This window comes from Nothobranchius furzeri, chromosome 6 (genome assembly GCF_043380555.1).
Source record: "Nothobranchius furzeri strain GRZ-AD chromosome 6, NfurGRZ-RIMD1, whole genome shotgun sequence".
Taxonomy (NCBI): domain Eukaryota; kingdom Metazoa; phylum Chordata; class Actinopteri; order Cyprinodontiformes; family Nothobranchiidae; genus Nothobranchius; species Nothobranchius furzeri.
The window spans coordinates 52,896,065-52,909,277 of record NC_091746.1 but is presented as its reverse complement, the minus strand read 5'-3'; the positions used below and the strand labels follow the sequence as shown (position 1 = coordinate 52,909,277).

Sequence of the window (13,213 nt, the reverse complement as noted above, 5' to 3'; positions counted from 1 at the left end):
CTCCAAAACAAGGTGTCAGTTATTCAGAAAACATCAATCCCAAAGCTTTGGCTAATCTGGTATGTGAAGATAGTTAATGACAACATGGTTCCATTTCAGTCAAACAAATCTATTAAAAATGAAAAGAGTACCTCATCACTACTCCAGTGATGAGCAGTCAAAGGTCTTAGTTTCTTGACGCAAACAACCTCTCTCATATCGTCATATGAGGGGTCGGTGGGTACCAGGTCATGATAGGGCAGCTGGTACTCCTCCACAATTCCTGCAGGGAAAAACGGTTGTTTATTAAAGTGGTCCTTTACTCATATGTTTTATACATTTTCAGTGGTCTCTAGTAGGAATGAATGTTGTACTTGGGGGAAAAACTGTTTCAGAAACTAGAAGAGAGCCAGATCAGGGTTGAGCTGACCACAACAGGATAATGAGTCTTATTTTGTAGGAGACACTTAAAGGTAATGTTTTAGTCATGAGGGTATACATATATTGATTTGTTTTGGTGTAGGTTTAGTAAATACAGTGGAGCAAAAAAGTATTTAGTCAGCCACCGATTGTCCAAGTCCTCCCACTTAAAATGATGACAGAGGTCAGTAATTTACGTCATAGGTACACTTCAACTGTGAGAGACAAAATTTGAAAAAGATCCATGAATTCACATGGCAGGATTTTTAAATAATTTATTTGTAAATCAGGGTGGAAAATAAGTATTTGGTCACTTCAAACAAGGAAAATCTCTGGCTCTCACAGACCTGTAACTTCTTCTTTAAGCAGCTTTTCTGTCCTCCACTCGTTACCTGCATTAATGGCACCTGTTTGAACTCATTATCTGTATAAAAGACACCCATCCACAGCCTCAAACAGTCAGACTCCAAACTCCACTATGGCCAAGACCAAAGAGCTTTCGAAGGACACCAGGAAAAGAATTGTAGACCTGCACCAGACTGGGAAGAGTGAATCTACAATAGGCAAGCAGCTTGGTGTGAAAAAATCAACTGTGGGAGCAATTATCAGAAAATGGAAGACATACAAGACCACTGATAATCTCCCTCGATCTGGGGCTCCACGCAAGATCTCATCCCATGGGGTCAAAATGATCATGAGAACGGTGAGCAAGAATCCCAGAACCACACGGGGGACCTGGTGAATGACCTGCAGAGAGCTGGGACCACAGTAACAAAGGTCACCATCAGTAACACACTACAACTGCAGGGAATCAAATCCTGCAGTGCTAGACGTATTCCGCTGCTGAAGCCAGTGCATGTCCAGACCCGTCTGATGTTTGCCAGAGAGCACATGGATGATATAGCAGAGGATTGGGAGAATGCCATGTGGTCAGATGAAACCAAAGTAGAACTTTTTGGTATAAACTCAACTCGTCGTGTTTGGAGGAAGAAGAATACTGAGTTGCATCCCAAGAACACCATACCTACTGTGAAGCATGGGGGTGGGAACACCATGCTTTGGGGCTGTTTTTCTGCTAAGGGGACAGGACGACTGATCCGTGGTAAGGACAGAATGAATGGGGCCATGTATCGTGAGATTCTGAGCCAAAACCTCCTTCCATCAGTGAAAGCTTTGAAGATGAAACGTGGCTGGGTCTTCCAACACGACAATGATCCCAAACACACCGCCCGGGCAACAAAGGAGTAGCTCCGTAAGAAGCATTTGAAAGTCCTGGAGTGGCCTAGCCAGTCTCCAGACCTCAACCTCATAGAAAATCTGTGGAGGGAGTTCAAAGTCCGTGTTGCTCGGCGACAGCCCCAAAACATCACAGCTCTCGAGAAGATCTGCATGGAGGAATGGTCCAAAATACCAGCTACTGTGTGTGCAAACCTGGTAAAGACCTATAGTAATCGTTTGACCTCTGTTACTGCCAACAAAGGTTATGTTAAAAAGTATTGAGTTGAATTTTTGTTATTGACCAAATACTTATTTTCCACCCTGATTTACAAATAAATTCTTTAAAAATCCTGCCATGTGAATTCATGGATTTTTTTTCACATTCTGTCTCTCACAGTTGAAGTGTACCTATGATGTAAATTACTGACCTCTGTCATCATTTTAAGTGGGAGAACTTGCACAATCGGTGGCTGACTAAATACTTTTATGCCCCACTGTAATAAGATTATTAACGGTGCCTGATGGGGTTCTGCTGTGTGGAGGAGTTGTTACTGCTAACGGTTAGCTTCTACTGGCCGAGACGTTCTCTACTGTTTCCTGGACGCTAAAACAACAACAGCCTTCCCCGTTGTGGGTCAAGATGGGTGAGTCCACGAATGTTAAGTGACAGTGTGATGTAGATATGTCAGGATTTTCAAATCCTAGCTTCACCGTCTATTTCCAGAAGTAATTGCAGGAGATAGGTGTAGGAGACTATTTTCATGTTTGCACAAAAAGCTCAGAGTGATCGATTATAATCAGATATAATCCTTAAATAACGGGTTTTCATTGAAGTGCCACTTTACAACAAGAAACCAATAATAAAACCCAAATCTGAAAAGAAAATCCTTTTTTCTTTTTACCTCCAGAGATGCACCGTCGGGTCATTTCCCAAAGAATTAAACCAAAGCTGTACATGTCGGCCATTATGAAGGACTGGAAGGTGCTTCTGTTCAGTGTCTCATCCAACACTTCAGGTGGCATGTAGCGTTTAGTACCAACTCGTAGATTAGGAGGGATATCCACTTTGTTGGTGTCACTGAGACAGAACATAAATACACTTCATGCATATTTTGCCAGTTATGCTCCTGCAGTTTTAAAGGAGAGTGTTTTACCTGTTAAACTTGACGGCGAGTCCCATATCTGCAATACAACAGAATCCATTCTTTTTAACCAGGATGTTTTTGCTCTTCAGGTCTCGGTGGGCGATGGCGGGTTTACCCTGTGTGCCGTAGATCTCCGTGTGCAGGTGACAGAGCCCAGAAATGGACGAGTACGCTAGTTTCAGCAGAGCTTTTATGTCTAAGGTGTTGGACTTGAGGTGGTCATATAAGGATCCGTTCTCATGATAGTCTGTGATCAGGTAGAGCTGAGTCCACGAGCCAGTTCCTTTAATATCAGCTGCTATGAAGCCTGGAGATGACACAAAACAGATGAAAAAACGTTAATTATTCCTGAAAGTCCCATAAGGACAGAATCCTGGAACGGTTGGGAATGCTAACCACCTTACCCAGGATGTTGTCGTGCCTCATCAGAAACGTCTGATAAATTTCTGTCTCTCTGAACCAGCTCTCCTCCTCGGTAGTGAAGAAGACTTTGACGGCCACTCTCTCTTCTCTCCATTTGCCCATCCAGACTTCTCCGTATCGCCCTTTCCCGATCTGCTTAACCATCTGAATCTGCTTGGCAATGGTGCGCTGAACCTGGTAAAACATTGATTACAAAAAAAATTAGTCCCAATGTTAACTTCTTAATTCCCTAAAAAGGATTTTAGAAATTTCCATCTCAAGTGGTCTGGAGAAAAAGACATGCATGTTTTTTTGTTTTTACCAGCAGAGGGAGTCCTGACCCAGACCCAGATCCAATGCTGCGGGAATGCTCAATCAGGTCCTTTAGTGAGTCCCCTGGAGGAATGAAGGTCTCATCCTGCTCAAGATCAATGCTGTAGGGGGGTTGTGACGTCTGACGTTTATATCTGACACAGAAAGGTGAGGAAGGGATTATTTCATGAGCACCACGTGAATATTTATTGATGAGTGATGTGAAGGAGACACTGTTCATACCTGAAGTAGCAGAAGACAAGAATGACAGCAAGGACGCTGCAAGCTGTGAGTGAGATAAAGAGAGCTATGTACTGGATGTTGCTGTCCACATATTCTGAAAGAAAGAAGAAAGGATGGCATGAATGTGACTTCATATAAAAATACACACACACTTGTCCTGGTGTCAGTAGAAGACGGGATTAATAATCTCCTCCTCTTCGATTCCCCTAGTTCTGACCCAAAACCCCTGCTTTCACAGCGCGTTATTGATCGCATCCCGTTCCTGGATCCCACAGATCAGGTGTCACGGTGACATCGCTGCAGAATCCCCAGAGGCCTGCAGCACCTCTGGTGCTCTAGCTTTTCTGCCTCGGCCACGTCAGTCAGACACACACGGACTCAGGCGGCTGAAGATGGATCATAAGAGGACCGTGGAAAACACGGAAAAACGTCTTCGATAAATCCAAACTACCGGTTGTAAGCAAGTTAATAAATGGCGCCTTCTGCTGTTGGGTTGTTCTTGCAGACATTGTTTATGGTAAAGCTGACAACAGCCAGAGTTTTTAGTTCTACTGAGACAAAAACAACAAAACTGATCCCATTTTGGTGATTAAGTTTGTAAAATAACTGATGGAAAAGATGGCTAGATCAGCGATTTGGCTAATCAGGCTTTCAAAATTCACATAAACATGAAAATTAAAGTTTTATGTTTGCATCTTAGTCTGGGTAACAGAACGAGAAAGTGTGTGTGCATGCGTGTGTGTGTGTGTGTTGGTTTGTTGTGGAGTGACAGATGGACATATTTCTCGCATCCATCCTGAGACAAGAAACTCAAGCAGGCCCTGGGGAGAGGCTGTCCTTTTCATTATGGAGTGAGAAAACAAGCCAAGTCTGCAAGTCTCCGTTTGACCTGCCTCCCTCTCTTTGCTCCTCCTGAGCAGCAGGAGGAGGCTGCACCACTCTGCGGTTTGTAACCATTTAAAATGCCACTAAACCATCACTGGCCCAGCGTGGCCGGGACGAGCCCACTTTAAAAACCACTTGGATTTGAATGTGTGTGAGAACCAGTGTGAACAAAACTACCTGAAGTCACGAGTGGAGGAAGCGTGGGATGCAGGCTTCTGTTGCAGTAGTCCCGATCCGTGCAACACTCCATAACGATCCGCAAGCGTGCGTTCAGCATGTCCTTTCAAACAAACATAAAAACCAGGAAACTCTTTTATAAATGTCACTGATGAAGACATCGGAGTAATACGTATTTATTGCAGCTGTAAAACTCTTCAGTAAGGCTTTAACACCATGTGGGGACAAGGTAGTCAGGAGAAGTCAGTTTTAAACGAGGCTAATAAAGAGCCAAAGTGAGTCAAGGGCAGGTCTGAAGAACTCCACATGAAGGAGGAGACATGAGACGAGTACCGGCAGTCATCAAGGCATAAATGTGCACATAAGACAGACTTACTCTGCACTGGAACTCTGAGCCGACCAGAGGTAAACATCCTGCAGAAAAAACAGCGTGACCTCCCTCCTTCTCCGTAACCATGGTGAAGCAGAAACCCCGGGTCCTACCAAAACGCACAAAAATACTGTATGAATCATTATGTCTCAAGCACATCTGACCCGATAAATGCTTAGGACAAAACAAAAAACTGTTTTTGTAGCTAAACCAACTCTAAATGTACTTGAATAAAAACTTTGGTTTCATTTTTAAATATAATTAAATGTTCATCTGGTAGAAATAGATACGGGCGATTTGTTAGAGTAAATTTTTATCTGTGAACAAGTTTAAATTAAGGCTCTAACTAGATCAGCATTTTATTACCTTCATCAAATGCACCAGGGGTCTCATGTCCAGACAAGAGGGAAACTAATTCATGCGTTCATCTACAGCAGGCTGGGCCATTGCAATGGTCTTCCCAAAAAAAAAAAAAAAGCTGTGAAGCAGCTGCAGCTTAATCAGAATGCCGCTGCTCTTAACAAGGACCAAGAGAACCGAGCACATCACTCCTGTTCTTAAATCTCTACACTGGTTACCAGTAAACTACAGAATCCATTTCAACGTGCTACTGCTAGTTGATAAATAACTCAACAGCATGGGTCCAAAATACACGTTGCATCTCCTTCCTGTATGAACGCCCAGAAGGGCTCTGAGGTCCTTAGGAAGCAGTCAGCTGGAAGAACCTCGGGTCAGAACCAAACAGGGTGATGCTGCTTTTAGCTACTATGCTGCACACAGATGGAACCAGCTTACCAGACCTCAAATGTGCCTCAAAACTAGGTAATACTAGGATATGTATCGTATCACCAGAATTTCACCGATACACATCCCTAGTACATACTGTATTTCTACATCAGTATCTGAATGCTGCTTAAATACCCTCATCTGTAACACACAGTAATGTCAGTCTTTGTTTTCATCTCTTTAAAGCAAGCGTACTAGTTAATGGAGGCTCTAATAAGCGGTGCCTCTGGAGACTTAAATAATGCAGCTAAAGTAAACATTTGTGTACTGATGGAGTAACTGGACGTATTTTAGCTTAATTTGACAGAGCCTATTAAACAGCTCAGAAGAGAAGTCTGTTATAATCTGTGTATGCTCCACCGTACAGGCATGTGTCGTTGACGGAGCCGTCGGGGCACTGGGGGTAGCAGTCACACCGTAGCAAGTCCGGAACTGAAACCATGGCTGTGCTGCTGCTCTCCTCCATTTGTTGCTCCGATGTCTCCTTCCAGCTGCTTCTCAGCAACATGCTGTCCAACAGGTTGGCTAGATGAGAAACACAACCACAGATTTTTACATTTGATGCTGCCGGCATATGGAGGCAAGTAGCAGCAGCAGCAGCTAGTTGCAGCAGATGCTGCGGATATATCAGCATCCACATCGGTGTCGGTCCTAATACTTGGATGATATTAATAACTCTTGTTTGTTTCCATCTTGTTGCCCTGTGTCTGTGAGTGTTCATTTCAAGAGGAGGAGGGGGTCTGTCATATGATATTTGTTTGGTCATGTGACAATGGTAGTGATGCAGTGAAGGATTGTGGGGGTGAAGCAGAGAAAAAATAGAGGTGGCACAGTGGCTTTTACACGGTTTTGAAACAATAGTGAAATATATATTAGAGGCCAGCCGATATATTAAATTTTTTTCTATATCGGCCATCAGCCGACATTATTTTTAAAAGCCTATTAAAACAAATAAACAATCAGGAAATTATTCCCCAGAAGCATTTGCCATGCTGGGGCATGAAGGTGTATTGGAAGAGCCTCTGGACCACTACGTCTCATAAGGATCTGAATTGGGATGCTGCATTTGTTTGTGGGCCTCGCTGTAAAAAGGCAGAGATGTGGACTCGAGTCACACAACTTGGACTCGAGTAAGACTCGGGTCATTATTTTAATCATTTCTGACTTGACTTGATAAAATCTATAAAGACTTACGACTTGACTCGGACTTGAAAGCCAACGACTTGCAACTTGAATCGACTTGTATCTGTTGACTTGATAATGACTTGAGCATATTTGATATTTTAGCACAAAAATGGCACGACACGGACAAAAATTGTAAATCATTCTTGGTTCTGGGTTTAATCTTTTACTGCTAAATGCAGTGGCACTTTGTTTATAATCAGTTTCGGTTGCACTTTCTGCTTGTTTGAGCAAATAAATGAAGTTTTAAGAAGCTTTATTTCTGGAATTTATTTATTGTCATTGTCCTTAAATGTAAGTTGGACAGATGACTTGAAAATTCAAAGTTAAGGACTTGGGCTTGACTTGGACTTCCAATTCATTGACTTTGGACTCGACTTGGGCTTAGTGGTGGGCGACGGTGGCACGGGAGTTAAGCGCTCGCCCCGTAATCGGAAGGTTGCAGGTTCGAGTCCCGCTCAGTCACTGTCGTTGTGTCCTTGTACAAGACACAACCCACCTTGCCAGCTGGTGGTGGTCGGAGGGACTGGTGGCGCGTGTGCTCGGCAGCCTCGCCTCTGTCAGTGCACCCCAGGGCAGCTGTGGCTACATCGTAGCTCATCCCCACCAGTGTATGAATGTGTGTGTGAATGGGTGAATGACTGATTGTGTTGTAAAGTGCCTTGAGGGGTTCCAGGACTCTAGAAGGTGCTATATCAAATACAGGCCATTTACCATTTACAGGCCATTTGGTTGTCTTTGATTTGGACTTGACTCGAGGCTTGACTGGAAAGACTTGACTTACTTGTGACTTGCAAAGCAGTGACTTAGCCACACCTCTGAAAAAGGTTAGATAAATAAATGAAAAGTTTTATTTTCATTATGTATAATTTTTATAAAAACACTGCGAATGATAAATTACTTGCACTTATATAGCACCTTTTGGAGTCATAGGACTCCAAATTGCTTTACACTACAGTGTATCACTCATCCATTCACGCACACATTCACACCCTGGTGGGGATGAGCTACGATGTAGCCACAGCTGCCCTGGGATGCACTGACAGAGGCGAGGCTCCAAGTACAGGTGCCATTGGTCCCTCTGACCACCACCAGCAGGCAAGGCGGGTCAAGTGTCTTGCCCAAGGGGACAGCAGTGGCATTCTCCAGCGGGAGCCGAGATCGAACCTGCAACCTTCTGATTACTGGACAAACTGCTCTACCTGAGCTACTGCAGTCCTAACACTTAGGGTGGTGTTGTATGTAAATGCAGAATATGATGCAATCAGAGATACACACATTTCTAATAATAATGGAGTGTTTTGTTTTTTTGTGCATATGGAACACGTTTTGAAAGCCTCTGTGCCAAAAAAAAAGAGATGTGCTAAACTGCTTATTTGCATAATTTCAATCAATAAGATTAAATGTTGTCCATTGGTGTGCACAAACAGTAAATAGTAAATTATCAGTTATAAATGATCATTAGAGCTGAATTTTCCTTCTCTTTCTACAAGAAGTCACTGAAGGTGTACGTCGTCTTTCAGTGAGTCAAACCAGCTCTGACAGCAGCTCATCCCAGAGGAGGTTTGTGGTCAGGAAGCTGAACAGTTTTGTGCCATACTAGATGGATGTCTTCCTCTCACTCCAAGTCTTGGTTTCACTCACTCATCCACTCATATTCTGCTCTTTTTTCTCTTTTGATGTGACTTGAGGATCAGCTGATAAGACAAAGATGACTGATATTTAGACTGAACATGTTGAATTTCTATCCACCATGCTGGCTGTTGGAAGGACTGTAAGCTAAAAAAGTAAATGCTCCAACTCAAGACTTAAAGACATCAGCAACACACAGTTGATTCGTGCGTCAATCAAGTCAGAGAGGAGTCTAGGTGTGAATAGATCCAAGCAGTTCAAAGGCCAGAAACGCAAGCAGCCACTGAAAACAAGGCATGAGTAATCCTCCAGGGGACTATGGGATGAAAAGACTGAAAGTGCCATATAAACGGTCTGAATGCTCCTTAAATGGTACTTGGTGTACACGCTGAATCTGTTTGTGTCAGAGGGGATGTGTTTAGATCTTCCCTCTCAGTGGCTTTAGTTTCTCTACCTCAAAGCAGCACAAACATATACAAAAATACTTGATTTGTGAATTTGTCAGGATAATTCAGAAAAAGTATTCTTTTTTTTATTTATCCAGGTGGAAAACAATCAGATGAAAAAGGGAAGGAAACTCTAAAGACAAACAGGATCAGGGATAAATCAGAGATTTGGTTTGGAACCACAGAGAAAGTTTGATCAGGTGCCCGCTATGCTCAGCACCAGGCGATAGCTGATGATGAAGACGAGTCATATACAGTAAGTTGATTAGTAGATAAATACATTTCACTGGAATATCTAGTTGTTGGTAAATGAAAAAGTAGCTTGAGATTTTTTATATCCATATATTTGTTTCTAGTTCCCCGTTAGCATTGTTAGCTCAATGTTAGCTCATCCACAGCTAAAGTGTAAATCAAAAAGATGCCGTGGCATTTCAGAGGTACAAGATATAACTTCTGGGTCGCTCCTGTTGCTAGCTTAGGATCTCTACAAAATCTGCTGGATGTTGTTGCTTTACAAATGCTGGTGCTGCAGTGTTAGCACGCACGGACTCTGCAACCCAAGGGCTCACAGACTGTAGTCGTCACACAGTGGTCAAATAGTTCCTCCACATTTAACCCATCCCTGTGGGGAGCTTCAGATACGGCCATGCTTGGTAACTATTTGGGGGTTTAATCCCACCAATCCAACCCCTTAACCCCTGGATCACATCAGGCACGGACACGCGACGATGCGCTGCTAAGCGCAGTTGAACGACGAGCGCTTCTATTCGGCGCCCTTGTGAACCTACGGTCTCAGTCACATCAGCTGTGAAGCGCCACAAAGGCTTGCGCCATGCAGCGATCATTTCAACTTGTGCTCTAATTTTTCCGTGAGCCGTGAGTGAGCTGTGGCAATTGTGGCAGGAAGTCAAAACCAAACAGAAGAAACAGGCTGGTAAATTTAACAAAATGTTTTAAAATGTCTAAATAAAACACTGCGATTGATAAATGTGATTATTTTTGTGCATCTAAACAGACTAGAGAGATGAACATGAACAAACACACACACACACACACACACTCCTGCGGAGAAACACAGCGTTTCCATAATTTTAAATGCAGTTTTAACAGCAAAAGATGGATTTAATAAATATGAATAAAAACAAATACATTTAATTCTAAGGTAAATGTACAATAGTAATGTACACTACCACAAACACTACAGGTTGTCCAGAACGCTGCTGCCAGGTTCTTGTCGGGTACACACCGACGTAGCCACATTACCCCTGTCCTGGAACATCTTCACTGGCTCCCTGTCTTTTTCAGAGTGCAGTTTAAGTTACTGACTTTTGTTTTTAAAGCACTCAATGACCTGGCACCTCCCTACCTCTCTGCCCTGCTCACTCCATATGTGCCTACGTGCACGTTGAGGTCGGCTGACCTTTTGCTGCTGTACACGCCGCGGATGAGACTCTAATCGCAGGGTGATCGAGCATTTGTGCATGCTGCCCCAAAGCTATGGAACTCATTGCCCATTGGAGTTCGGCAGGCTCCATCTCTGGCGGTTTTTAAATCTCGTTAAAAGACCCACTTTTACACTTTGGCTTTTAGACAGTGACTTGTTTTAGTGTTTTATTGCATCATTGTTTTAATTGTGTTCTTAGTATTCATCATGGTTTATCTGCCTTTGATTGAGATTTTTATCCTCTGTTTTAGCTCCTTGTAATGGTTGTGCTTTGTTTTAGCCTGTGCAGCACTTTGGGCAGCTCCCATGCTGCATTTTAAACGTGCTATATAAGTAAACTATGCTATGCTATGCTAACTATTTACTTATCTATTTAGAAAGAAGTTGGTCTACAAAATGGCAACAGGATCGGCACAGTTTCTGATCTCAACAAGCAGAGCAAACTGGTAACATACACAAACACACACACACACACACACACACACACACACACAAAGCAAGGCCACGGGGTGGTGGGGTTTGGAAAACAGTAGGTGTGAGCAGAAGCACTCGGTGAAAAAGTGATCCTGGCGTAAAGCTGAGTATCAAAGCGGAGAGGCATTGGGTCCCATTTTTAAGGTCTTTGGAATGACCCAACTGTGGATTTGAACCCACGATCTTCCAGTCCCAGGGCGGACACCATACTACTAGGCCACCGACTACATCCTTCCTTGGCCTTTACTGAAAGGAGAGAGACTGACAAACAGCCAGGCGACTGAGAAGGAAATCTGTTTCAATGAAACATTCCTTCCAACATGATTTAAACTCAACTATTTTGTGATCATTTCACTATAAAATTCTTGCATATTGTAGCTTTAAATATAGTAATTCTTGTATAAACTGTTTTATGGAGTAATAAAAGCCCAAGACCATCATACAGCTCATGTGCAACAGGAGGAAGAGTAAAAACTGGAAATTTTATTTAAAATAATACATTGTGTTCAAGGCTGAAGGACGAGTTTCTATTTCTTCAGACATTCAAAGGTTTTAGGCTCTGAAAACAACAAAAATTTTAAGTTGTTTAAGCTCGACACTGATAAAAAAAATTCTAAATAAAATGTTAAAATTATGCTTGGAACAAAAAGATAACTAATATCAAAGCAACACACCAAACCGCTCTTTTGTCCGTCTTCACTCTCGTCTGACTCACACCCCCATAAACTTGCTGTCTCCGCGTCGCAGCAGACTCAAGGTCATCCCGAAACCCGATCTGCATCCCCCACACATTCCACGGGTTCTCATTAACACCGGCACAATATTACACACAAACACTCCGACACCTTCGCAGAAACTGGGAGTGTGTACGAGTAAATGATTCCAGCTGCAGAATCTGGGATCATCCCCATCATCAGTCCTGTTTCAGTGGGGCACGTTCACACTGGATCCATCTTCAGGACAACTTATCTGGATTGGTGACGGCTGCTTAGCCGCTGACTTTATGACTTGATAAACTCTGACAGAAGCTTCTCGTCATCACCTCTGTGAGGACATTTTTCATTTATCAGCTAACATTGAGCTCTTAAACTGTTAGTAAAGGGCAACAAACAGACATTTTTCTGTGTTCAGCTTTGTGGATCTGGTCTGTTTCAAGACCAAATCCAGTGTGTTTTTATGTTGTAATGGTATATGTCAGACAGATGAATGCACCTGCACTCATTTAATAAAAGCAAGAATGCTTTTATAGCAAGTCTAGGTCAGATTCTTGACAGTTACTGACTCCTAAACCTGAGAGTGAACGTGTTTTCGGGGCAAGCTATGAGAGTGTGAGATGTTTTAAAGAAAGGAGGACAGCTGTGGTCGACACTTGTCTGGGTTGTGGACTTGTGGAAGCATTTCTGTGATCCTGGTTGCTGCAGAGAACAAATGGTAATAACAAAATAAATCCACAGAATGCACATTGCTCACCATTTTCCATGTTTAAAACTGAGATATTTTCTGTTGAGAAAAGATAGATTTATAGTTTTGAACTACATAATAAGATCTTGTAATCTGTTAAAAGTGCAGCAAGGCATTTTGAATGACTCAGCTACCACCACACCATATATTTGCTCATTATGTGCAAAACGGACCAAGTTACAGATTTTTTTGTGTTTGCTGACCTAAGACAGCCATTTTTAATTTAATTTTCTTTAGACAGGAAGAAAACTCCAGCAGAACCAGGCTCAGAGGCAGCAGCTGTCTGCCTCGGCCTCCTGGGAGGAATATAATATAATGTTAATATAAATAGGCAGATTTAGTTTTATGTTTAAAATACTAAATATGATTTGGTCAAATATTTCTTTAGCTCCGTTTTCTCTGTACAATAAAAGAAGCATAAAACCCTGGTTAAAAAGAAGTGGAGAAGAGTTTTAAAACCTAAAGCTCAAAGAAACGAGCAATACCCTTTTTTATTCTACTTCTGATAAAATGTAGCAAAACTAACAGACCATGTTAACTTTTCTAAAATAAAAACTTCAAACAAATCAATAAAGTTTTCTTAATATTCTACTTTCAGCCCTTCAAGTTAAGATGTACAGCTCAGAGTATATATATA

General features: G+C 42.4%; 1 protein-coding gene across 7 annotated transcripts in view; it reads right to left on the bottom strand.

Annotated features, from left to right (window-relative positions):
* bmpr1bb (bone morphogenetic protein receptor, type IBb) overlaps nt 1–13,213 on the bottom strand; it is a 79,287-nt gene that overhangs the window by 974 nt on the left and 65,100 nt on the right. For all 7 annotated transcript variants that reach the window (XM_015941975.3, XM_054744341.2, XM_054744338.2 and 4 more), the window contains 9 exons: nt 6,303–6,462; nt 5,158–5,260; nt 4,782–4,884; nt 3,720–3,813; nt 3,487–3,631; nt 3,167–3,359; nt 2,772–3,069; nt 2,520–2,695; nt 132–262 (listed from right to left, as the gene is read on the bottom strand). In XM_015941975.3, coding sequence (XP_015797461.1) covers nt 132–262; nt 2,520–2,695; nt 2,772–3,069; nt 3,167–3,359; nt 3,487–3,631; nt 3,720–3,813; nt 4,782–4,884; nt 5,158–5,260; nt 6,303–6,462 — 1,403 coding nt within the window. The remainder of the gene's footprint in view (nt 1–131; nt 263–2,519; nt 2,696–2,771; nt 3,070–3,166; nt 3,360–3,486; nt 3,632–3,719; nt 3,814–4,781; nt 4,885–5,157; nt 5,261–6,302; nt 6,463–13,213) is intronic.